The 26361-nt window shown below is 46.1% G+C and overlaps 1 protein-coding gene across 2 annotated transcripts in view; it reads left to right on the forward strand.

Moving 5' to 3' along the window:
* Positions 1–25795, forward strand: part of UNC5C (unc-5 netrin receptor C) — a gene marked incomplete at both ends in the record, with an annotated part of 259193 nt that extends 233398 nt beyond the window's left edge. For both annotated transcript variants that reach the window (XM_082482034.1, XM_082482035.1), the window contains 8 exons: positions 515–859; positions 3718–3805; positions 13072–13240; positions 15608–15841; positions 20751–20900; positions 21123–21287; positions 25224–25402; positions 25630–25795. In XM_082482034.1, the coding sequence (XP_082338160.1) occupies positions 515–859; positions 3718–3805; positions 13072–13240; positions 15608–15841; positions 20751–20900; positions 21123–21287; positions 25224–25402; positions 25630–25795 (1496 nt within the window). The remainder of the gene's footprint in view (positions 1–514; positions 860–3717; positions 3806–13071; positions 13241–15607; positions 15842–20750; positions 20901–21122; positions 21288–25223; positions 25403–25629) is intronic.
* Between the last annotated feature and the right edge of the window lie 566 nt (positions 25796–26361).

The raw sequence follows: 26361 nt of genomic DNA on the forward strand, positions 1-26361 counted from the left end.
CAAAAGTGTGATGCAGGTACTAATCCCCCCACTGTGGGGAGTCGTGGGCACTATGACTTTATAGGTTTGTTCTGTCTTTTTTTTCAGGAATGCTATCATTAGGCAAATTAGATAAATTGGTTAATGATTCTCACTTAGCATTTAGGGAGGGGGTATTAGTTAATAAAACTAGATCTACTGAGTATGGAAAACATCTTGCCCTGAAGCTAAGCATGTCATACTGGAAATCTGAGTGCAGCCTGTAAAAATAATCCCAGTGAAAAATCCTTAGAACAGAAACGTGCTGTAATTGTATATGATAATGAGATTCCATAGCAACTGGGGCAATACAAGCCCTGGGAGTTTGCTAGAGAGGTGCATGGAAAAGGAGACCAAGGTCAGCCTGCAAGGACTTTGCGTATCTTAACCTTTGGTATGAAATGCAAAATGCAGAATGCAAACCTGAATCGTTTCCCAGGAGAAAGTCGTCAGAATAAAGAAGTAATACGGTTCTTCCTTGTCATCTCCAATGCAGACCTCCTGGCGGTACCACCAGACCTCACTTCCGCTGCAGCCATGTACAGGGGTCCTGTTTACGCCTTGCATGACGTCTCTGATAAAATCCCAATGACCAATTCTCCGATCCTGGACCCACTGCCCAACCTGAAAATCAAGGTTTATAACACCTCGGGTGCAGTAACTCCCCAGGATGACCTCTCTGACTTCTCGTCCAAGCTGTCCCCGCAGATTACACAGTCTCTGCTGGAGAATGAGACCCTGAACGTGAAAAACCAGAGCCTCGCTCGGCAGACAGACCCATCGTGCACTGCATTTGGGACCTTCAACTCTTTAGGAGGTCACCTAGTAATTCCCAATTCAGGTAAGTGCAAGCTGCGTTGACTTAAAGGCTCGGTCGCTTTGTGGTTTTAAGTGGAATTAGCTTGCTTTTATGCAGGAAAAAGCAGCGTCACTCCTGGGATTCTGCCTTTTCTTTGTTCGGAACAAACAGATGGGTTCCCCCCCTCCCCTTCAGGTCTACCAAGGTACTTCAAATACTCTTTTCCCAAAGTCCTGGCCACCTTTTAAACAGAATATTGCAGGGCTCTTAGCCACTTTCTGAGACACGTGCGAGGCTTCAGAGCTTCCCTGTGTGAAGTGCGATTCAGCATTCTTGACCTCTTGCTTTCATGCAGCTCTAGAAAAGGGACTCCAAGCCAGAAAGCCTCAATCTTGTCATCACACATAAAAAGGACAAATTAATTAAAAAACAAATCGGTTGTTCCACTTCCAATTCATTGCAGACTGTGTGGTATTGAAGTAGGACAGCAGAATACTAATTTTTGGAAGGTTTTTTTCCTGCACACATTACACACCCAAGTAAAATAAGGCTCAAGAGTGTTGTTTGTTTTTTTTTTTTCCCATATTTCTCTCCTCATTACAGGTATTGTTGGCTTCTTTTACAACTAGGAAAGAAAGGGACTGAGCATTGACTGCCTTTTGATGTAATTGCAAAGTGCTGCTCGGTCTTTCTCATAAGGTACGAGGCCAGGCTGCAGGGCCACCTTCAAGCCACCCAGGCACCAGGAGGCAGTTTCAGAGCATCCAGGCAGGTCCTGGGCAGCCTTGGGAGAGCTTGACTCTCACAGCTGGGTTTTTTAGGAAAGCCATACTGCTGTTTGGTTCCTAAGCGAAGTCCTGATGTTCAAAGGAAGTTCAGCACCTAGACGTTCCCATGGGTTTGCCATGCTAATGAAGAGCAACATTAACATCTAAAGTGGGGTCAAATCAAATGCATAAAACACTGGATGTGGGGACTATGCAGACTACACGGTGGTCAGGAGTTCCCCTGCCTGGTTTCTCTGGAGCTCTGAGGCCAGGTAGGACCACAGGGCACAGCTCATAACTACCTGACATGATAGCTCAAGGTTTCACAGCACTTCTGCCTTCCTCCTTTACATGATGTGGTCAGTCCTCGGCCATTTTACAGCACAGTGCCCTTCCCGAGGAGACAGTGCCTACCCTTGTCTCCTGCTCCTTTGCTGGATCTTTTTGTTGTTGTTGACGTTATGGAGAAAGCAAAACACCTAGGTGGCCCAGGACCTAGGTGGTTTGGTCCTTCCAGGACGCAGCCCCACGCTGCTCAGTAAGCAGCCAAAAGTGGTCGGTGAGCAGTAGCCCTCCTCTGTGTGAGCTACTGTGGAACAGCAGGCAAAAGCAGCTATTACATTTTAGAGCTTGAGAGAAAGCTGAACTACTTAAAGAAATCTGGTGCTGACTGCTGAGCAATGTTGAAAATTCATGCTGTACAATCCTGGATTTCACATTTCTCTAAGTAGCAGCTGAAGGTAGATATTAATACTCAGGTTTCTTATGCCACAGTGTTGCATGTTGTCAGCAAAGTCTATTAGTCACGTTTAGTTCACATATATTAATATAGATTTGTAAAGAAAAAATATGGTTATTTATTGCTCTAATCCCATTAAAATGATTAATATAAGTTTTGTAAAATGTATCAGTCTGTCTACCGCTACCATGTATGCCTCCACGCTGCTTCTAGAGGCATGTATATCCTTCTAGTCATATGATCAAAGCCCTTCATTTACACCGTGCCTGCCCTGTCAGAGCTGAGAACACGCACAGGTGAGGTTGTAACAGGCCTGTAAAGGAACAAGCGTCAGAAGGTGTTCGTGGAAAATGCTTTCCTAGCTCATCCCTTCCCTTCAAAGCCAGGTGTGGGACTGAGCCCCTGTACACCAACACATGGGAGGTCTCCAGCGTAACCAAACCACGTACGCTGAAAAGAAGAGACAGGGCAGTGCAAGGTTTCTATAAATCCCTTCTTGTGCATATGCATATATGCAAATCATCTGCCTGTAGGTTTGTTTTCAGCTATGTAGTAATAACTGTACTAAAGTCCTTGCCACTGATTGCCAGCTACTCCACATCTGCAAAGACAGCTGGCTGAGACGTGTCCAGCAGAGTGAAATAGCTGGTTCGTGTGCCGTGTTTGTCGTGTAACGACAGGACATTTCTGAGGTGGCAATAATGTTAGAAAAGTGTCTTGTAATCAAGCGTGCAGCTAATCACCACTGAAAAGGACACCGAGCATATTTGCCCACATTTTTTTCAAGGTTGGATGCCCGAATTTTGAGCCACTTTACAGGACTAGGCACATTGAAAATACCAAGAAGCCCAATTTTGTCTCCCTGGTAGTCTAATTAGAAGCTGAGTGCATTAAAAGATAGGATGCCAGTCGCAGAAGCCATCTTTCAGGAAACAACTAGTTCTTGTTGCTTCCTGGGACAGTGCTCCACTGCCTTTCTTTCCTGATTTTAATTAAGAATTGCCTAGGGAGAGATGTCCCGTTGCAGCTGTTGGAAATTTTAGCGAGAGTTGTTCGTTTTGCCATCATTTTACAAGGTAAGCAGCAGCGTAACCATCTGTCTGCTCTTTAAATAAAATAAAAGGGACGAAAATCATCTTCTCCACGCCTGTATTCCAGTGCCGACGCACAAGAGCATTAAGAACAGACCAGCTGACCGCTGGAGGCACCAGGGTAGCGGCAAATACTTTTTCTCACGAGTTGCTGAGGTCATGTGGAGCCTGCTGGTGAGGTTGGGTGAAAATCTGGCGTTGCAGGCTTCATCTTCTGCCTCTCCTGTCACTACTCTTGGCAGGCCCGCTTCCCTCTTGGTTTTTTTTCACCATTTTGCCTTTTGTGTCTCTTCTGTTCTGCAGGAGTAAGCCTGCTGATCCCAGCGGGGGCCGTTCCACAAGGAAGAGTCTACGAAATGTATGTGACAGTTCATAGGAAGGAGAACATGAGGTAAACGACTGCCTTTATTGGCTTGTGCATTAACAGAGGGGAAAAATGTAGTAACTAAAGACGCTTATGCAAAGCCTACTGCCTTGAAGCTATTTGCTGACTTGGAGCTGAACGCGAGCAAAGCCGAGGATAAACTTTGCCACAAAACCAGCTCAGGCTTTTGCTTTTCCAACCAAGAGTCGCACTCTGCAGCAAGCCCTCAGGCTGGGGGGATGCTGAATCATAGCCAGAAGCGAGGAAAATGTGCCAGCGTGAGTTCGGTGCGGCAAAGAAGGTGTGAGGTAACTTCCTAATAAAGACCTGTGCTGCGGGAGTGGAGGGGCAAGGTGACAAATCGGCTCAGCAGAGGGACAGGTACCTGAGCACCTGGCTTGGAAAATCTCCTCTCCTGTTATAAGGAAGGTGAATTTTTATTTTACCCTTCATGGGCTTTGCTAGTGCATGCAGTGAAGAGGATGGAGCCAAAGGTTTTGGTGTCCTCCACCCCTCCTCGGTCTAAGGTAGAAGTAAGCAAGTAGTTGTCTTGCTTAGCCCCAGGCACAGCACGCCGAGGGCCACCCAGAGCCCGTGTTGGGATGACCCCTGTTCTCACCTGTTATCGGCACATGTGGCCACTTCATATTCTAGATCTTAATATCTACTGACTGATCGGGCAGCCTTGGTATAAAAAAAAGAGTTTCCACAAAACACCGAGATACCGTTTGAAGCAGTTTAGGTAAACCTAATGAAGAGAAAGGTGAGATCTTAGCCTGAGGAATGGACTCGTGTGCACAAAGGCTGAATGGCAAATGTGAATCTAAGCAATCATTACACGGTACTTTGCCTCTTTCCCCTCCTCATAGCTAGATACATTTTTTTGGCTCAGCCCCTTAATGGCTTTTATTATGTGCTAAGCCACAGCTGTTTATACACTGTGTGATATTGAACACTATTCTTTAGCTTGGTAGTCTTTCACCCGTGCTAAAATAATCTGCTTAAAGAAAAAATAAGTAACCCTTCCACCCACCCTTTTGCATACATTATTCATCGCCTGCTCTTTGAAAATAGCTAATTGCAGCTACATAAAAAGTGTCTCTGTTCATATCTAGTATTGATTGTATTACTATTACTTTTTGGCTGTCTTTTAAAGACACTTATACACAGCATTGAAGAAGGACTCTTTTCTGCAGAAGGAAAAAAAAAAAAAAAAAACAGAGGGCATCCCCTGTTCTTCAGCTTGCCTCCAAATGTCCCTTTTTAAAATATCTAATTCTTAAAAAAAAAAAAAAAATTCATTCCGAGGAAGAGCTATATGTGCAATTATTTTCTTTCCAGCCAGTTACGGAGGGAATCCCTGCCTCCTTATTCTTGCAGCTGTGGACAGCCAATGTCACATGCTAGTCTGATTTATTTTCTTTGAGGCTCATAAAGCCTCTTCTGCATGCTTTGTGATAGCTGTTACTCAGCAGGTCACACAGAGGATAGAAGGATAGGTTAACCTCTGGTGGAAAAAGCGTGCTTGGAGCTGTGCTCTGCCAAACCGAGACAGTGTGCTGAAGTACGCCTGCTGAAGCGAAAGGAAAGGTGGGAATCCTCACTTGCAATGAAGACTTTGAGAAGTCATGTCTGAGGAGAGGAGAGGAGAGGAGAGGAGAGGAGAGGAGAGGAGAGGAGAGGAGAGGAGAGGAGAGGAGAGGAGAGGAGAGGAGAGGAGAGGAGAGGAGAGGAGAGGAGAGGAGAGGAGAGGAGAGGAGAGGAGAGGAGAGGAGAGGAGAGGGCGGGCTGCCTTGGCCATCGGGACAGCAGGGCTCATCCCATCGTGGTGGTAATCCTGAGCACACAGACCCCAGCTGCTTATTTGATTTATGGCAGCTTTTCAGCCCCCCCTATTCATACTCGTGGAAACCAACCACTTCTAGGACATGTAAAATGGAGCTCATCAGGTGTTTTTTAGATCACTCGGAACCAAATAGTCACTGGAAGGGGCTTAAACACTGCAGGACTAACATCCTCCCCTGTTACCTGCTCCCTTTTCCCAGGTGCCCAGGAGCAGAAGGGGGTGGGTGGCACCCCTCACACAGCTGTAATGGTCTCCTGCTGCAGGACTGTGTTACCAGACACTTCACTTTCCGTAGCAGAGCTGCAGCTCCGTCAAAACCTCTTTTTTCTGACTGCGTGGGCCACAGATGTTGCTTCATATAACTGGAGTCATATGGGTACCACAAGTTTGTCTGCCGCATAATTATTTTTTAAGTCCATGGCTGCACTCTTACAGCACTCCAGCAGAGAGTGGTAGTCCACAGTAAGGACTAGCTGCAGACATTTGCTTTTGTGGCCAAGCGGTAACTGCAGTGTGTTCAATACACCCTGTGAGACCCTATATTTCTTTTCATGTGCACTGTCTAAATGTGTATGGGTTGAAAAGTCCTGTCGTGTGTTGATGTAGGTTGGAAGGGGACATATAGGAAACTATAAAATGGGTGTTAAAATCAGAAATGAAGGCAGGCTCTTTCTCTTGATGTACAGCCACCACTGAGGCAAGAATGCGGTCCCCATAGCACTACCCTAAATAGAAGCAGTGCAAGCAACGGAGCGGCTCGCCATTACAGCTCACGTATTTCCAGCAACTTAAGATTTAGCTCACACTTTGTTTGTAGAAATATGAAACTACTTCTGAACAGTCAAGCTGAAACAGGAAATCTGTTCTCCCTCCTGTAATTCCTGCAAATTCCCCTTTTCTTTTCCTTCCTTTGTTTTCCTAATACATTACCCCAGTTAGTCTCTGAAACCTGTAGTACAGAAATCTGAGAGACTTCACAACCCAGTAATATCACTCTTTGTGTTGCCTTGCAGATAGGTTAAGAGAGCTTTCCGAGACACACTATTTATGCCATTTCATCGCCATCAAAGCATGCGAGAGCAGGAGGGTCACCCTAAAAGCATTATCCTCCTGCAGTGAATTGGGGTTCTGATGGCTTGCAATAAACACCACTTGGAGGCAGTTGTTTTCTCTAAGTGTGTTAGCGTGCTTGTGGCACAGCAGGTTTTCTCTTTTCCTAAACTAATATTCCAGCAGGCTGGTTTTCCTGCTCCTGCACTGCAAGCGCATCCTCATTCTGCCTGTCACCGGGGGCAGGATGGACGGCAAGCAGCTACCAGGCTCTGATCCCTGGCTGGCGTGTTGACCTCACGGCGAGCGCCATGTGCTTTATGAAGTGGCTACAGTGGGGAAAAGGATATCGATGTGTATAATGCGTGTGTGTGTTTGTACACGGTATATGTGCGTGTGTATATATCGAGAGAGAGAGAGAGAGAAAACTGAAAAAATGACAAGCCTACAAGAGTATTTTACAACTCTCAAACAGGTTTCTGTCTTTCTGTCTTGAAGCTCGTTGGCTTTTTCAGTGGTGATCAGGTGCTCGCTCCCTTAGCCTGGGGAAGTATCACCAACTCTGAGATTTGCAAGCAGGTGTGCCTTCTTGAGTTGTGGTTTCACCTATAAAATAAACACAGCGTTGTGAGACCAGTACCTGGCAAGAGCCTGTTCCCATGAGCGCCTGTGAGAGCCTAGGTCTTACACGATTAAGGATTATATAGCATGAGTATAAACCTCCAACCTTCAGGATTTTCTTGACTGCCTCAGGTTCAAAAACAAATATAGCTGTGAGCTAAATTAGTGGAGCTGTGTGCTTCCTTTGGAAACATCTGGCTCTGGTCAGTGCTAGACGGGGTCTGGGCCTTGATGGACCACTGGTTTGATCTCGTATGGCAGTTCCCGTGTTCCTGCGTGAACCCCTGCCGAGCTTGCACAGCTTTAGGTGGAGCCACTCTTGCATATTCTAATCAGAGGCAAGAGCTGCACTAAATATGGCACAGTGAAGGACACTCCTGTATAATCCATCACACAGGAGATGATGCAAATGAGAGTGGATGTCGCCATGCCCATGAAATGTGACAACCCTGAAAAACGGAGCAAGCAGTGCTCCTGAAGATCTTGATAGAAGACACATATAAATTGTGCAACTTACAAATTAGCTACCTTAAAAGAGAGAATAGTTGGGTGAGCCTTGTCAGGCTTTGGATCAGTGGCTTCACAGTGTATGTGTAGACTTTATATTAAAGTCACGCAGCTGATCAATGAGTTTGATCCAAGGAGCAATGTTGCGTTTTTCTCCAGTGAACTCTAAGCTTAGTGATGTGAAATAAAAGAAATTGACGTCTTCCACATCTCGTTTCTCCATCTTCCTTCTGTATCTCAATTGCATAAACAAAATTACTTTGCAACTCTAGAAGACAATTTCATGAAGTGTCAGTCATTATAATTGAAAATTCAAAATAAAAAAGACGAATGCCTGAGCAAAAGGGTAGGAAAACTTTTCAGATCATTTTCCTTCTAAAGATGGACTAGCAGAAGAACCGGGGTCAGTTAAGAATGTTAAGTTTGAAACTTAAGAAGGAACACATACTAAAAATAAAGCCCCAGCAATGAAAGGAGAAATAAAACGTCTTCCCTCGGACTTTCGGCTAAGCTGTGTAGAAGGGTTGCCATCTGTTGCTATGAGTTGGCCATTCCTCTCTCCCTGCTCCGTCCTGTGCTTCCTGAGCTGCTGTGATTGCCTGTAACATCTCCACACGGTGCCAGGGAGCACAATGCAGGCCCGCTGAGGAGCAGAGATTTCTCTAGTTGTGCTCACATCTGCTGTCTGACAGCTACCTTAATGAATATGGTCTGGCTTATTAACAGGGAGACAGTTTGGAATGAGTAATCCCATTAGAAACACAAATTTGATTGTGAAGGGACCAGATATAGCGAATAAAAGTTTGTTTGCTTTTAAATAAAAGGTGACTGTTCTTGATAAGCGGTGTGGGATGGGACAACATCTAAAAATATCTGAAGACCTTTCAGTTGCTGTTAGTGCCTGTTAATAGCAATGCTAAACAGGTGATTGAAATTTAGTCTCAGTCAGATCTTTGTAAAACAAAAACATCTCTTTTGCCATCAGTGAAGTGACTTCAGAGTCATACTAGCACAGCTGAATGCCCAGTCCCACCTAATCAGTTGTCCCAAGACTCCTGCAAGCCTAAAGTGAAGCACAGGTGGTTTGGGGTTCTTTTTTGGATAACAGCCTAAAAGTAGGTTCTGGCCCACAGTTTTGAAGATGTCTGCTCAAAGATCTTTCTGCGTGAGAGGAGATAAGCCCCTTGCTGTATGTGCTCCCCTGTCTCTGTGCTGAATCTCCTGCCATCTATAACACCGGGATCGCAATACTTGATTACAACAGGCACTTGTCTTGGCCAGGATCCTGGCTTTGCTGGTGCTGCATCACCTGCTCCAAGAGAAGGTAGAAAACTGCTCGTAATGAATGACTACACAATAACCTGTCTTCAGGGGAATTTGTTGTTTACTAATCCCATCAATTAGTGTTGGGTTTATGCCTTGAAGCAGAAAGATTAATATCTCTTGTATAATATATCTTGTCTACTGCATCTGTTTCTGTTCTCATTAGCTTATAGTAAGGCATAATCCTTTTGTTTTAAAATGGAAATTAGAAACAGTGAGAAACAAGAAAAGATCTGTCAAGAGATTTTTGTTTCTTTTTCCTGTCAGTTGTCATAGGGTACCTCTCTGCTCTATGTGCCGTGGCATAGTTTAGCCTCATTCCTCCGGGTTTCAGGTGTTTATTTTCGAGATCTCGCTGTGGTCCCTAAACACCCTGCTACCTGCAGTCACGTTAGAGCTGGATAGGAAAGGGAATATCGCCTCAGCATGCTCTGACATGCCTTGTCCCATACAGCCCCAGAAATCAGATTTGCTTTTTACCGCTGTGTCACATAACAAGATGATGCCTGCTGTGTTGCAGTAAGCTCACCTGAGATCTTTTTGATTTTTACTGCTTTTCTTTGCTACTAAATAACTATGTTTGGAACTTGTTGTGCTCTGGAAGTGTGAGCTGCTGTAAAATTAATAGGATATTATTTCCTACCCATATTTTTACCCTCTCTGGATCTTTTGCATTATTTTCTGGCTCTCATTGTTACTCACAATAATTCCTTATTTACTGTTATCTGTAAATTTAATGATTGTGTTGCTATTTACATTGCCTTCCACATTGTGAGTAGAAACCCCGACCTCATAGTAGTCAGGGAGAGGTTTAACATCGACTTCAATAGAGCTGGGATTTCACCTCTTCAGTGACACTGACCCTTGTTTCACACCACTTGAGAACTTCTCTGCAACTCATTATATCTCAGTTTTCAAAGGCTTAAAGTAGTTAGGTCACTTCCAGCCCCGAAAGTGGTGGAGAGCTGAGGTGGGTCAGCATCTGCATGAGGTGGATGGTGGAGGAGAGTCATTGGGACCAGCAGTGTTCCATAACTTTGTGGTGCCAGACTCACATGTGTGTCTGGTTGGCAGTTGGGGACTGCAAAGTCAACCACCCTCACAGTTGGCCCGTTTTTCTGCTCTTCACTCATCAGAGCATCCTGTATCATACGCATCCAGATCAGGAGCATGCATATCTCATCCACTTGGCAATAAATCTCTTAAGTCTGGTGACAAAGATGCTGTTTACCAACTTGGGGGAAAAAATACTAAACCTTTCTATTTTTTGCAATTCCTTTGCATGCTTTTATCCGCTTCCCATCTCACTCGCTGACTGCGCGGTCTGGAGCGCCTCCTGACTTCGTGTTCTGCATCATTTTTTATACTTGTGCTAATCGGACATAAAATGTTGCAGTGCAGAATCATGCCCTCCATCAGAGTCTTAAAATTTAACAGCTAACAAAATTTTGTCACGGAGCAGTGACTAAACTTAATTTTACTTTGAGACAACTTTAGGCTGTATGATTTATCAGTACCATATTATTTTAATGACCTTTTGGCTTTTTTTAACTGCATGCATCAGTGCTCAGGTTCTTGTTGATTTTAACTCATTTTTCACCTAAAAGACACTGTATGAATTTTTTTACAGCAATCATGATATATTCCCTCCTATATTCTTTTTGACTGCTGGTTTTTGTAATTCAGTCCAAAAAACTATGATAACTTGTATTTTTTTCCTTCCTTCCTTCTTCATGGGTCAGTAGTCTTTTAGATGAAGTTAGGTTAACCAGATGATTAAGCCTATGGCTTGTCATATCTGTAGCTTTCCAGACAAATATTGTAATTTTGAAAGGTCTTTCTCATAAGACATGATGTTTTTTTTGAAATTTCTTGAATTAGACTGTAGGAGAGTGTTCAAATATCCATTAATGCACAGGATAGATGACCTTTAAAAACAACCACCACATTGTGAGTGTTTTTTAAGCTTCTTGTTGCTTCTTATGAAAAAAAAAAAAAATGAAGTAAATGAATCTGAAAAAGAAGCAACATTTTAGTCAAAAACTGCCCAGTGATGTATTCAGTTCAGTCTTGTGACAGAGTGATCCCTGATCATCTTAATCTGAATCCAGAGATCCCTGCAGCATGCAAGGGGAACTGGACTAGGTACTCTATCCGCTAGTGTTTCATTTCTTTTGTGTATTGTTTGTTAGGCTAAAATAACCGACATAATACGTGATAGCTGTCCAGATTGTTATATTTTACATCTTTTTTGAAAGGCAGCTATCGCAGCTGTTTATTTCCAGTCCACGGCTTTTCAGAAACAATTGTTAAGTCATTTAGTAAACTCATCAGTTAATTTCCACAGATGCATATCATCTGGATTTACTGATTTGCATAGATTTAAATTTTTCCATACCAGACCTTTTTTTTTTCTCAAATGTTATAAAAACCTCCCACAACATTTGTAGCAACAAGAGACACTTTTCAAAAGTGCCTTCATCCCACTTTGAAAAAGGATTTCTCAAAAGTTTGTCTTTCATTTTCTGTGGGATTAATGGGTTATACAGGGACAATTAAGGTGGGTAAAATTAGGATATGCCTGTGGACATATCTTTTCAATAGCCAGAATAGGTGCAGTAAATTGGATATCCAAACAGCGTCTGTCCTGATTTGGCCTCCTTGAAAATGTTATCTAAGATTACGGGTACTTTTTTTTACTCTTTCTTTTGGTAAAGGTGAAGACTTGCAGAAATAAACAGTATCTAATGTCTCAACTAATTCCACTAAGACCAATACAGATGTAAATACAAGTATTTGTAAATGCAACATGGGATTGAACCCTTAGTCGGAGCAGAAGATGGGAGGTCCCGTGGGCGGGTCTGGAGTTTAAGTGCAGATCACATTGAACACTTTTAATCTCCTGCTTGCTGGTTTCTGGATCATGAATTTGTCCTCTGTATTATTTAGGGAGGCAGTTGATGAGGCACATTCGGCTGTATTTGTCATACACCAGATGTCGGGATAGTTAAAGTCAGTCATGCTTCCTCTGATTTTAAGCTCCTCAGCAGTTGGTCTGGGATAGCTTACAGATGCGCACACATGCATATACATGCCGACACACACACACACACACTTGTTTACAGACTCCTGTGTATGCAATGTATCCTATAGATTTATATGATTTCCCGTACCACCCATTCCTAGTGACTGGCCGCAGGCGCGCTGGACAATATCCATGTTTTTAACTGAAGAGCTCCGAGTTATCACTAGAAATCTCAGGCTTTGCGAATGTGTTTTGCCCTCTGAGCTATTCCTTACCATCCCTTCACCCTTTCTCCCCCACTGCCAGTGACACCTGCCCCCCGCAGGCGTATTTGCAAAAGCCATTCTAGAAGATCTGAATGCCTTTTAAGTAAAATGGAGTATCAGTGGGTTTGGTGATGGCTCTGAACCAAACCCACGTGCTGTATACCACTTATGAGGCTTCAGACGTGCTCATCAGTTCATTCCCTTCCTTTGTTCTTCAATTTTCTCTGTCCAGACAGTAAATAATTCTCGCACATGGTGCTTGCAAGAGCCACTGCTTATTTTCATATGCTGCTAAACAACTGCCAAATGCAGCAGTGACTGCATTTCGGCAGTGGGTGAAATGAAGCCTCTGCATATGGTCTGCAAGGACTCTTAAGAGTGGGGGGTGCCCAGCAAGTGTGGTCTATAATTTGCTGCCACCTAAACCTGCATTTTGACAAATGAGTGATATTTGGCAAAAAAACCCAAACATTTGGGGATTTGGGAAAAGAAAAAAAAACAACAAAACAAAACAAAAAACAAACCCAGCCATTCTTTGCTTGCACAATCTTTTTATTTTAAGAGAATGATTTTTAATATTTTTTTTATACCTGAATGTACCTTTTTGCCTTTTTCCAACTCGCTTAACCTACCCATCTTTCTGTCCCATTGTCAGACCGCCTGTAGAAGACAGCCAAACCCTGCTGACGCCGGTGGTGAGCTGCGGCCCGCCAGGAGCCCTGCTAACACGACCCGTCATTTTAACCATGCACCACTGCGCAGAACCGAACACGGAGGACTGGCAGATCCAGCTGAAGCACCAGGCTGCCCAGGGGCCGTGGGAGGTGAGGCTCCGGAGCTCCAGCCTGCGCGCTGATTTGCGTGTGGGGCTCTCTGCTAATCCTTCAGCTGCCTTTCCAAACCAGGATGCCTGGATCTCAGGTTTTCTGTGTGAGATGCGTGGCCACTGCGGGCAGGCAGGAGTCCAGCAGGTATTCCAGTGCCTACACAGAGATGCTGTCTTGGGCCGGTTTGGTGCCTCCTGGTTCTGGCTGTTTTCCATGAAATAGCCTTCATCACAGGATTTTGACCCTTGAGCTTTCGGTCATGGCAGGATACTGTGCCGAAGTCGTGGGGAGAGAAGGAAGAGAACAGGCAAAGTAAAAAACAATGGCTGAAAATAATTTCTGACTCAGTTCTAGAAGTGAAAAAGGTTTTTTATGGACTAGTTTGAACTCCCCTGGTTTATAGTCCATTTTCAAGAAAGTGAAAATAAGCTACGAATTGACTCCTGCTTCAGCATCAAGGCATTGGCCAGGTTAAAAAAATGTATAGGTCTTACTTTTCTTTTCTTTTTCCTTCCTAACCTGTTGGTGGAGCATCACTTTGATTCAGTTCATGTAGCCGGGATCCAACTCTGCACCCAGTTAACTCGGGAGCTACACGCGTGGTGCTGGGCAGTGCAGACTTGGCCGCAGCCTGAGGTGGGTCCTTGCCAGTAGTGCAGCAGGAGGATGTCCTGGGGCAGGGTGGCAGAAGGATCTTCCACTGTAACTGGAGCATAAAGTGATGCTTTCAGCAAGGCTGGGCCGTCCTGGCAGAGCCTTCCTCTCCAGCTCTGTGCTCCTAGGTACCTGCTGCCGCCAGTTTGGTCTCACATAATTAATTTGGCAGGGGCACCTTCTGCTACCGGTAGGTTTAATGAGGGCAGGGTGGTTTTTGAAGGCAGTTGGGCTGATGGCAACAAGAGCTCTGTGTCCGGCATTGCCTTCTCAAGGCTCTTGCTTTTGTCCCCTGCCTGTGGCACCAGCTCGTCCTCACACCGGGAGGCAGCGTGCGGTGAACACGGGTCTGTCTCGCCAACTAATCTGCACCCCACCAGCCTGACTCTTGGCACCGCATGTATGTTCCTTATTCATGTCTGTGTGTTACTGGCACCTCTTCATTCTGTCCCCCATCCTCCTGCCCTTGACAGAGTGGTTGCTCCACCAGCCGTCCACATGCTCTGGTGCCAGCACAGCCTCCGCAGTGTCCACACAGTACCTGGCCATCGCGCCACCATCTTCTTCCTCCACTCAGTTCTGGAGCAGCTCCTCCAGACTGAGCCCCACACGTGCACACACACCTGCATACACATGCATGCACGCACACACACATGCATGCACGCACACCCCTGCGGCATCACTCAGGACCAGCACCTCCTGCCAGAGCCAGTTGCTGCCGTGGCTGTAGGGGAGGTGCAATCAGCGCTGCAGCACCTTGCCCTCCAGAAGGGTTGTGCCACCCTTGGAAACCTGGCATGTTTGACTTTCCCGAGACCAGGGAGGCCCGAGCTTAACACCAAATTTGAATAGAGCCCACACTGCCCAGTGCCCAGATGTGTACATTGTACTGCAGACCTGCAGGCAGCAGGGGTGAAACAGATGAGTTGTGCCGAGCATCATGTGGCCCATGGTGGCTTTCCAAGAGGTGGCCATCATCTGCTGCTGCCTTTTTGCTTCTGCTCTGTCTCAAAGCAATTCAAAGCACCTTGTGTTGTGTGCAGGATATTACCGGTAGGATTGAATGGAGACATTAGCAGGGGAGCTGTTTTCCTTTGCGCACAGGGTGGGGAGGTTGTCTGCATTTGAGCTGAATGTATTTTTTTTTGTCACCCTGCAGTCTCGTCATGGAGGATTACTCCAAAGAAGTAGCAGGTGATATTTCATGTAGATATGGCATTCGGCCATCGTAGAGGTTACTTCCCTTCCTTGCGTTTTTATAACTCCTTATTGTCATGCTTAGGAAGTGAAGGGCAGTTATTTCTTCAATATGCCTGTGACTACTGATGTTAAATCATGGTCACCGAATGATTAGTTCCTTAATATCTTTTTCAATAAAGTATTGGTGATATTTTCCTTATTTGCCTAACTCTGCCCAGGGCTTTAAAAGCTGCTGCAGGCCCCAGAGGAAAGAGTTACAAGTCTTAGGGGAGTGAGGACAGGAGGAGGTTTCTGCCATCATCATCACCACCCCCAGCACCCAGAGAAATCATCCGCTCCCCGTGCCTACGCAGGAGAAAAGCCAGAAGCAGGAATTTTAAATCTTGATTAATCTAAGGTGCAAACAGCAAGGACTTTGTACATCATCCAAGCTTGAAAGGGACATTGCTGTCTCAAAGGAGTGCACCTCTGAGGCATCGGGAGTTCTAACTTGGCCTCTTTCTCCCTTAGGATGTGGTGGTGGTCGGGGAGGAAAACTTCACCACCCCGTGCTATATCCAGCTGGACCCAGAGGCCTGCCATATCCTGACAGAAACCCTCAGCACGTATGCCTTGGTGGGACAGTCAATCACCAAAGCAGCAGCCAAGCGTCTCAAACTGGCCATCTTTGGACCACTGTCCTGCTCTTCGCTGGAGTACAGCATCCGGGTCTACTGCCTCGATGACACGCAGGATGCCCTTAAGGTGCTTGTTGCTCTCTCGCTTTCCTTCACCCTCTCCAGCTCTCACAGGACTGCAGTCATAGCAGTGACTAGACCCTCTGCTCTCTGTATTCCTGCCCCCTGGGTTATTTCTCTGATCAGAAGAAGAGCTTGACAACAAGCTGCTGTTTTACAGTTTAACCCCCACGCACTATAAATTGTCCTTTGCATACGGATCTCACACTATTTTCCACCCACCAGTCCTTTTTCCTTTGTTTACCTGTATCATATCCTGAATCCTAAGATTTTTGCATTATTAAAAGACCATAAGGTACACGGGGCTTCATTCGTTATTCATTTATTTTTAATGCTAAGTGCCAGCTCCCCAGAGATGGGGAAACATATAAACGCTTCTTTGTAAATAGTTGATAATGATAAAAGAACCTTCTGGGCTGTTAATCACTGCCTGCTTTCATACTGCTTTATTACACCTCTTTGCGTGCAGCTTTTTGTGTTGGGAATTCACAGCTAAAATAAACCAAAGCTGTTGCTATCTCTAACTATATAACCTTACTCTCACTACTTAATTCTGGCTTGCACACAAAGACACACTCACTACATACAGATGAGCAGACAGATAACCCTCTTGCTATTTCTTTTTATAAATCCCTGTATTTATACAGATGGTATCTCTAATAGATGCACTCATGAAGTATGTAGCTCCAACTGCACATGTAAGAATGGAGGTTATTAAAAGGTGGAGTTTATTTCTTTAATCGTAGCCAGTGCAACTTCCCAAATGCCTCTTTGCAGCAAAACGAGCTGAAAGCATGACTCTATGCCAAGTTATCCTGGTGCTGTAATCGCCATCGCTGCAAATGGCACGCTCCGTTTTCCTCCCCAGTACTATGTGCTACCAAGGCCTGCCCGCTGAGGTGCTGCTGGGGGGGGAAACTTTCGCTCTGTGTAAGAAAAGTAGTAAATTATAAGGGTTGAAGCAGGTGTATCGTGACTTCAGCATGGTTTTGTCTGTACAGGGCCGGAGAGCTTGGCCTCTGTCAATGTGTTGGTGTTATCAGGCTTTTAGAAGCAATATTTTTCCCCCGTCTTGATTTCCCTTTTGTTTTCCCTCTTTAAAATATGTGAAAGGAATCATTCATAGCGATCAAGCTTCAAAAGTCCTGACGGTTTTATGCCTGTGCTGCGTAATACAATTTTCCACGGGCTCGTCAAGGCCCGAGGTAATAAGAAGTGAGTCGGAGGGGCCTTGGACAGACAGCTAATGCAGTCAGAGCTGGGGGAATCCAATTAGGTGTTACTCAAGAGCTGTTGGTTTGTTTCTAATAGACTGTGGGGAGAGTTGTGAAGTAAAGTTAATCTGATTCAGTGCGATAGCAGAAGGGATCAGGAGAGGCGCTGAACAACATGGAGGGACCATCTTTCACCTGAGAAGCTGCGGCCAGCATTTGGGAGGGGAGCAGGCCAGTTCCTGGGCTTCTGCTGCAGGTTGACCCCAAAGCGAGCTTGTAATTTGGTGAGGAAGGGTGAGCAAAGTCAGGCTGCCACCATCCCACTCGTACCTACTGCTTTTTTACAGCAAAGTACGTGCATTTTAATTTGCTTCTTTTTGGCACATCTACCCCTAGACTGGAAGGCCACCCATGGGGCTCAAGACCTGGTGGTTTGCAGGAGGACAAGCACACGTACTCGCTGGCCACACACTAATGAATTTATCAATTGCACTTCTCTGGAAATGAAAGGTCTGGGGAAGGAGAAAGTTCAAGAACAATGAACCTAGTAAACAACCCAGTCCTGTGTGACAGTGTTGGGTAGACTCAAAGTATGATTATTTAGAAAGGAAAAAAAAAAAGGTTGGGGTGTTTGCTGTGTGCTTTTACAAGAGCTGACGCCGCTGCAGGAGGTCCTCAGCACTGCCATATTGCTGAAGGGAAGGCATTCACCACTGGCTGTGCGGGACAAGGTGTGCAGACAGGGCTGGACCGGTGGGTCCTGAGGTTAAAAGTAATTTGGAGAGTGTGGGAAGGTTGCAGGCAGCAAGTGAGGCACCAGCTGCAATGTCTCAGTGTCTTGGGACTGGCTGCTCCAGGCAAGGCACGGCAAGGGGAGGGAAGAGCAGTGTGAGACGTACCCACATTGGGATGTCTGAGGTTTGGAAGAGCCTTTGTAGGGGATTGTATGTTTACTTTAATAGGCAACCGAATGCATTCTGTTATTATTTACAACGAGGAATGAGTGTGCCATATGCTGAATGTGTCCTCACAGCCACCAAAGAAAGACATGCAGTTGCGGCATAAAACACCGTGCAGTATTTATCCAGCAGGCTTTTCCCTCTCATCGTGCAGAGTAAGCACTTGCTGCTGAACTGCTGGCGCCTGCAGTACAGTAGGGAAGTGTAATGACTCGTCATCAATAAGGGCTTGGTTATTGTGGGAGCAGCTTGGCGGGGTTCCTGGGGACTGTCGAGAAGAGTGGGCTCGGTGCTGATCACACACGTAGCATCCTCTGCCCCACGGGGTCCCGAGCCGCCCGCATGGGATACTCACAAAAATGTTTTTTGGGGAAGGGCAAGGGTAGGTGTGACCTCAAGCACCGGCCTCTTTATCTAAGGCTGATTTTGGCACTTTGAGAGGGATGCCCAAGCTAGTCTAATGTAATTAAAAAAAAAAAAAAAAAACAAAAACAAAAAAACCCAAACCAAAAAATGATAACTATAGAGAAATCCAGCTGCTTTATTCTCATATGTTTATTCATGTATGGCTTTGAGATTGAGGTATGTGAGCTTGTGTGGCAGTGTGGTGGGGGCTAAGCAGCCAGACACACTGCCTCCTGCCCGGGGGCAAGTGAGAGATTTCAGGCTGCAGCAGGATGGCGTCCCTCAACCTCCCTCATGCTGTGCAGTAAGTGCCCTCAAAAAAAAAAAACAAACCCCCAAAAAAACTAAAAAAGGCACAATAGGCATGTGATCTTCTGTTGGTTATTTAATACATATTTTTCCCTCTAATGAAGAAAGACAACAGCCTAGACTGAACACCGTTGCTTGCTTGTGCCCTGTTAATGCGGAAGCCCTTTCCAAATACAGGTTGTGGATGTCCTGGTGGTGCTCACGATGGAGCGATGCCTCACACAGCTCCCTCTCCTAGGAAGGGCATAAGGGCTTAAGTCCAGAGTCCAGGCTCACAGGTGTGGTGAGAAGTGATAGGGAGAGTGGCCAGAGCCACCTCAGCACGGGGCAAGCAATGCGCAGCTCAGGAGGGCATAGAGGCTCCAGCCAGCGGGATAAGCACCGCTCTAAATAACATGCCGTATGGCTAGAGCCAGCCTGCAGATCCAGAGGGCTGTGCAAATCATCGCTCCAAATTAATTCTGAATTAATCAGCTGAGCGGCATGGGAGAAGCACAGGCTGCTCAACGTCCTCCAGTTGGACCATGTAGAGGGGCTACGGTGACCAAGGGTGGTTACCAAAAGTGGGATATTGAAACTAGACTCTCAGAGCTGGTGAGTGGGTTGGTGCAGCATCATGCTGCAATGTTTTTTCCCCCGGTACTGCAGCTCCCAGGGCTGGCGCTGCATGGGCAGGAGCCGTCCTTCGGCCCCCGCGCCCTGTTTGCTTGAGAGGTGGCATCTGCAATTAGCTCACGCAGTGCCGCAAGTCGTCTACTGGCCCTTCCAGGGAGGTAATTTGGACATAATGAAGATCTATAGTAATCAGATAATTACTATCGATTGCTCTTTAGACATCTTGATGAGGTAATTAGGAGGCACGGGAAAGAAGCTGGAAGTGATTCATTGGCATAAGCTTAATCTAAAAGGTTTCCTGATTTTGTTTTTTTTCCTCTAATGGCAAGATAAACAAACATCGTTTTAGCTTCAGGATCTTCCAGGTGCTGGGCTCGCCAGGGACAAGGGCTTTTCTTGTATGCTAACTAGATCCTGAACGTGATCAAGAGTAGCTTGTTTTGTGCTTAGCTAAAATTGAGGGTCCTTTGGTTGGCCTGGCGTAGCATCCTGGTTTTGTGTGGCTGTGTTCTCCTTAAGCATGCTCACTCTGTGTGTGATTGGCTTTGGCCACATGAAACTGGTAGGTTGGTTGGCTCTTGTAATTAAATATGACTGAGTTTGGCTGTGTTGGTTTCTAATGGGGCTTGTTAGGTGTCTTTGTACTTGCATCTTCATGTGGACTACGATTAGGCTGTTTGTAGGCACTGGTCCACTGTGGTCTCATTAGTTGCAGGCATATATTTGGTTTTAGCTGCAGAAAATGACCAGACTCTTGGCTTACTAGCTTTTAATTACAAGATCATATTTCAGTAACCCTGAACCTATGTATTCATGTGTACAAAATGCTCCATCACAGTGTCTCGCTTTTGTTTTGATAGCATCCCACTTGATGGTTAGTCTCAGAGTAGGCATCTGTTATCTCCTGTACCGCTCTGTCACGGAGTGGTTTGCCAGGAGGCCACCAGCTGAGGGACCAGCAGTATGCACAGATCCCATATCATAGGACCTATGCAAATAAGAGTGTCCAAAAAGCAAAATAGTAAACCTACCATTAGATGTCCAGTTTGGCGAGCAATGGAGAAGACTGATATATTTCCATATTCAAACAGTGCCTGTATGCAAAGTCTTTGTGTTCAATATAATTGCATGCAATTAAGCTTTCTGCTTAATAGGACATGGCAGATAATGGTGTGTCTCCCAAAGGAGACACGGGTGTCTGCATCGCTGCTGGGTTGCTGCTGTATGATGAGGGTGACGGGGTTATCCTCAGATCCACTAGTGCAATTCAGGTTCACAGGGAAATGCAACTCTGCGGTTTTTCTGTATTACACAAGTTAAAGTATCAACAGCAGTCGATCTTGAGGAATCAGAAGACCAGTGAGCTGTCTTGATGAAACCTGACTACTTTTTTCTTGTTATCGCAATACTGCAGGAGGTCCTCCAGCTCGAGCGGCAGATGGGTGGGCAGCTTTTGGAGGAACCGAAAGCTTTGCATTTTAAGGGAAGCACCCATAACCTCCGCCTGTCCATTCATGACATTACCCACTCTCTCTGGAAGAGCAAACTGCTGGCTAAATACCAGGTGAGTATCACAAACTGTTCACATTAGATCCTAGCAGTGAGGCTTAAGGAAATACAGTGACACGTGTGTTTAAAAAACACCCGATGCCAGACTACAGTGCCGTGGACTTTTTTTCCCTGGACCATTTGCAGTGACAGTAGCATGGAGCCCATGGCCTCTGGTCATATAGCATCTGGTCCCACATCCCTCCCTGACTATACTTCTTTTTGCTTTTCTCTGCAGGAGATCCCCTTTTACCACATCTGGAGCGGATGCCAGAGGAACCTGCACTGCACCTTCACACTGGAGAGGTTCAGCCTGAATACCCTGGAGCTTGTTTGCAAACTCTGTGTGCGGCAGGTTGAAGGAGAAGGGCAGATCTTCCAGCTCAACTGCTCTGTCTCGGAGGTAAATGACATCGGTGCGCTTCTCTATCTGACTGCAGGAACGTGGGAGGGCTAAGGAGGTATATCCTCTCCCGTTGCTACCTGTTTAGCGCTTTCCATTTTCCTCCTGACTGCTAGGATGGACATAAGGGATGGAGTAAGTCATTGCTTTGTATCTCCTGTTGCATTTTCCCTTAGTTTCTCTCATCTGAAAGGGAGCATCCCCCCTTCAAGGGAGGGAGGAGGGCAGCTATGGTCTCCCTGCTAGTGCCGCCTTTCTGTGTCTATGTGGAGGAGCTCTTTCTCTACCACTCTGCAACGCACCTTGTGAATCGCTGCATGCTCCTGTTTCCTGGCAGTCCACAAGACCATCATGCCCGACATTTCCCTAGCGAGGGGGGAAAAGAGAATAGGAAAATGTCATTGCCATATGTTTGCGTGAGCCATTCCACTCTGATCCTGTGTAATAACTGCTGTGCAATAGGGAATATCAGATGGTCTAGTTGCAATAGACTTTTGTCCTCAGATTTTGCTGCTGGTACAAATCCTGTCTATTATCTTCAACAATTTTTCTTTTGATGGCTGACATCTTCCAGTAGAAAAATTATCATAAGTTTTGGAACAACTTTGCTCGCGCTTACATTAGCACCTGGAGAATTTTTGCTTCTTGGGGCAGTCAAGCTTAGGGCTGAGACCAAGCAATATGTTCAAGTGTGAAGTGGCATTGACTTCAGTGAATGTGCTGGTGAGTTTTATGCCTGCTACTCTCAGTGGCTATGAAGAGCAGGCTCTCAGGCAGCAGTCGCTGCTGGCTGACTTGTGGAAGGGCTCGGAGACCACAGAGAAAAGTTACTTGTGCTGTAAGACCCTGACGGTGTGCACCATTACCCATAACATCTGCTTGGTTATTGGGTGTAAAGTTACATATTCAGCTGGGTGCTGCACAGCATTAAAGACAGATGGTAAAACAAGTATCGTAAACAATTATTGTAATAAGTGCTGCATTGAGGTAATCTCTAATTTAACCTCGCAGAGAAAAGAACTGAGAGTAACTTTAATGAAATGCAAGTATACGCTATAATCATCTTCAGCTGCTTGTGTGTAATAGGGCCTGGTAATAGATTCAGAGGGAATAGGATAATATTCTTGTCTTGTGCTGCGATCCCATCCATCAGGGATGAATAGAGGGAGTGAATAATGCTGCTGTTATCAGGGCTGCCTACTGCAAAATTGCTCCTCGTGGTTGATACCACATGATGTTCCCGAGCCCCTGTGAGGGGCAGGAGGACTCTGGGCTGCTAAGGGCTGGCATATAGGGTTGTGTCAACTAGAAGAAAAAACTAAAACTGAGATGATTTGATGACAAAAGTCACCTGGAAGTGTAATAACAGCAACCTGGAGACCGATGTTTGTGCCTCTAGAGGTGTGATAAAGACACTAGACAAGGCATCAGGAAACCTTAGCTGTGGTTCCTTTTGTGGTTCGGCTAATGGTATCCAGCTAGTGGTTAGGCATTGCAGGAACGTGTTGGTGCCTTTCTTTGTTGCTGGATCTGCCTCTATGCCTCTGTCACGCTGCGGTAAAAATATAGTTACGTAGTTTCCTGCATCTTCCCTTTATGGGCTTTTGTTTTTGTCCCCTGTAAAGGATGTAAAATTTCTGCAGATTAAACTGTTTTATTCTGGCTTTTATACAGTCTTCCACTGGGACTTCAAAAATACAAATGCAGTGAGTGCCAAAACATGCACATTTGGGAGGCAAGAGGAATTTTGCGATAAAGGTCTCTCAACATTTGTTTTTGAAGTGCCCTTTTAAGCTCACGCTGTCGATTCTCACCCGAAAGAGCCCAGGACACCACCATAGATACCTGGGCTCCTTCTGCAGCAATCCTGATGCACCTGGGTGGCAGGCCACCTTCAGAGCTGGGGCAGAACTGCCTCAATGTGTCGCTTGTGTCCCTTGGCCCAGAATAAAAAGGGAAGGTTGTTGTTTTGCGATGCTGCCAGTCATAGAATCATAGAATGGTTTCAGTTGGAAGTGACCTTGAAGATCATTTAATTCCAACGCCCTGCCATGGGCAGGGACACCTCCCACTAGACCAGGTTATTCAAAGCCCCATCCAGCCTGGCCTTGAACACCTCCAGTCACCACCCTACGGCAGCTTCTGACCTGCCAGCATGGGTGAGCCCGCAGGCAGCAGCGGTGGCATGTGAGTTGTTTTTGCCAGCTCCTGGGCAGCCCCCACGGCCAGGCAATTAGAGGACAGTAACTCATGGCCCGAAGTGGTGGGGTTGGGGTGGCTGGTCTGCGACGCAGGGACTTGGCGCCCAAGTAGGGACGCCACATCTGGCACTGTTTTGGGCATGTTCAGTGAGGACATTACAGATTGCCTAAAGTGCCATTTCTTAAAAAAAAAAAAGACACAAAAAGGCATACTTATAGAGTAGAAGAGAATTAATCGGTGTGAATAAAAGAGTGGAGGTAAAAGAGGTTAAATTCTGTTCATTGCTCATGATTACTGGCTCCCCCCTTTCCACCTCTGTGCACTTTTGGAGGGGGGAAACCAAAGACTGTGCGTGACTGTGAGCATCTCCAACGAGCTTCCTGGGGGAACTGTGATGGCAGCTTAAGCCAGGCGTTACCTGGTTTTGAGACAGTTTTAGGTTTTCCAGGGCCTTCCCAGCAGTCAGCTTGATCACAAAGCAACAAGGCAGCTCACAGAGGAGCAAACACATTGACATTTAATGATGAATCTTTTGCACGGGTGTTTCTGGCTGCCCGGGGCTGCCATCTGGCAGAGAGGGAGGAGAAGTGGCTCCCCAATTTCTGCCAGAAGAGGAGACCAAATTGAGAAATAACAGTGAGAGGCCTGAAGGGAGAACCAGCCATGCTTGCTGCTTTTCCCATGGTGTGCTTTGGTAGATGATGGTGGGAAGTGCTGCGCGTGGGAGGAGCGGCCCCGCTGCACAGTCAGGTCACCAGCTGGCTTCGGTGGGGTTTGGAGGGGCTTTCAGCTACCCTGCAGGACCCCATCGTTCCTAAGCAAACTCAACCATCCAAATTGACCAACTACCATTGTCCTACCAGCTACCAAGCCTGTGGGTGCTAAATCCTTCCAGGCCAAGGAAGAGACAAAATCCTTGCCCGGAAGAGCTAACCCCTTTTTATCCTCTGCGGGACCACATTACAGCGGTGCCATAGGGAGCCTCCCAGCTGGGAGGACCACATCAGAGAGCATCAACACCATACCTGCAGGCAACAAGCTGGCTTTGGAGGTGACTTTCCCCATGAAACACTGCTGCCACACACCCTTTGAGCACAGTGCTGGTCTTGGGGAGGAGGGTGACGACGGCTTCCCCCAGCGCACACACTCCATCTATCTCCAGCACAGAGTTAAAGCCGCATAAAAATGAGGGATCAGCTTGTGCCTGGGGCGGTATTAACCATCTCTCTGTGGTCTGTCCCCGGCATCAGAGGCTTCAGAGAGTGCGGGTGCTGTGAGAGGGATCTCGGTCCTGGCTCAGTGCAGGGTTGGGGGCCTGGGGGGCTGCCGGGAAGGGGCTGCTGCCAGCCAAGCTGGGAAAGCCCAGTTCTGCCCTAGGAGTAGCAATTTGCTCTGAAATGTGTCAAAGTGCCTGATCTTTCTTTATTTCCTGTAAGTGGTTAATTAATCTGGGCTCAATTTTGTCCAGCCATAGTAATCTTCACCTTCAAAAAAAAAAAAAAAAGTACAAAAAAAAATCTGCTGTCTACCCAAAGTTTAAGTATTTCTTTTTCAGCTGACTAACATAAATGCTTGATTAGCAGAGGGCTGCTCCCTTTTAATGCAAGTAAAAGCACTGAGTCTCAGAGGATACACTTCTACAGTCGTCTCTGCACTCAGTAACAAAACCTATAGGTTTTGTTTTGTTTTGTTATGTTTTGTTATGTTGGTTTTTTTCTTTCTTTCCAACCTCAGGAACCTACTGGCATCGATTATCCTCCTATGGACTCAGCGGGCACCATCACCACCATAGTAGGACCCAGTGCTTTCAGCATCCCCCTCCCGATAAGGCAGAAGCTGTGCAGCAGCCTGGACGCCCCCCAGACCAGAGGCCACGACTGGCGGATGCTGGCCCACAAGCTGAAACTGGACAGGTGAGCGGGGCTGCCTACACATGGTCGGGTGGCAAAGCCCCCCTGGAGGGATGTCCAAAAGGGTCGTGGTGAAGTTGAGTGACAGGAGATGTGTCTACACTGGTCAGAGTGACCACACAGGAGATGAGCACCTTGAGAGCACCAGCAATGGGGATGGGCTGAAATCATATAAATACAGGTGGCCTTCATGCAGCTCAAAAAACAAGTTTCCTTTTGGCTTGTTGCAGGTACCTAAATTATTTTGCTACGAAATCGAGTCCCACCGGAGTGATCCTGGATCTCTGGGAAGCCCAGAATTTCCCTGACGGCAACCTGAGCATGCTGGCGGCAGTTCTTGAAGAAATGGGAAGACACGAAACCGTTGTTTCTTTGGCAGCAGAAGGAAATTACTGATGCAGCCTTGGTGTGAACAGGAAGGACAGACGCAGGGAGCGGTAATGCCCTGTTATTACAATCGAGAATTGAAATGAAAACCCAGACCAATGAGTTACACAAGAGACGTTTCAGAGAAGAAAGCAAGCAAACAAACAAAAAAAAAACCACCAGCCCTGACCTTCACACATGCTCTCCTTGTACATTATCACAGGACCTAAAAGAAGTCATGCAAAGTTATACCTTGAAAATATAAATCAACCTAATGTTCCTCTCGGCTTGGCTGTACACTGCTTGGTACAGGATTTTACAGTTTCCTAGGAAACGCTTTTTATTGCTATCCAGATATATGGATAAACTTTCTTAACAATCCCAGTTTCTATGGATGTTGTTTACATCAAATTCTGGACAGGGGTAAGGCGACTGTCCATGGCTCTTTATATTTTTTGTTTAAAGCCATTCTAGACAAGGCTATGGACAGTTGGTTGTGGCTATTTCAGCTTATTGGTTTCTGGTGAATTCAGATTTTGGCTACAATTCTACACATCGAGTGTCTCACAATGATCCTCCTGTCATTGTTCTGTTTC

Source organism: Vanellus vanellus (assembly GCF_965231255.1).
Source record: "Vanellus vanellus genome assembly, chromosome: 4".
Classification (NCBI taxonomy): domain Eukaryota; kingdom Metazoa; phylum Chordata; class Aves; order Charadriiformes; family Charadriidae; genus Vanellus; species Vanellus vanellus.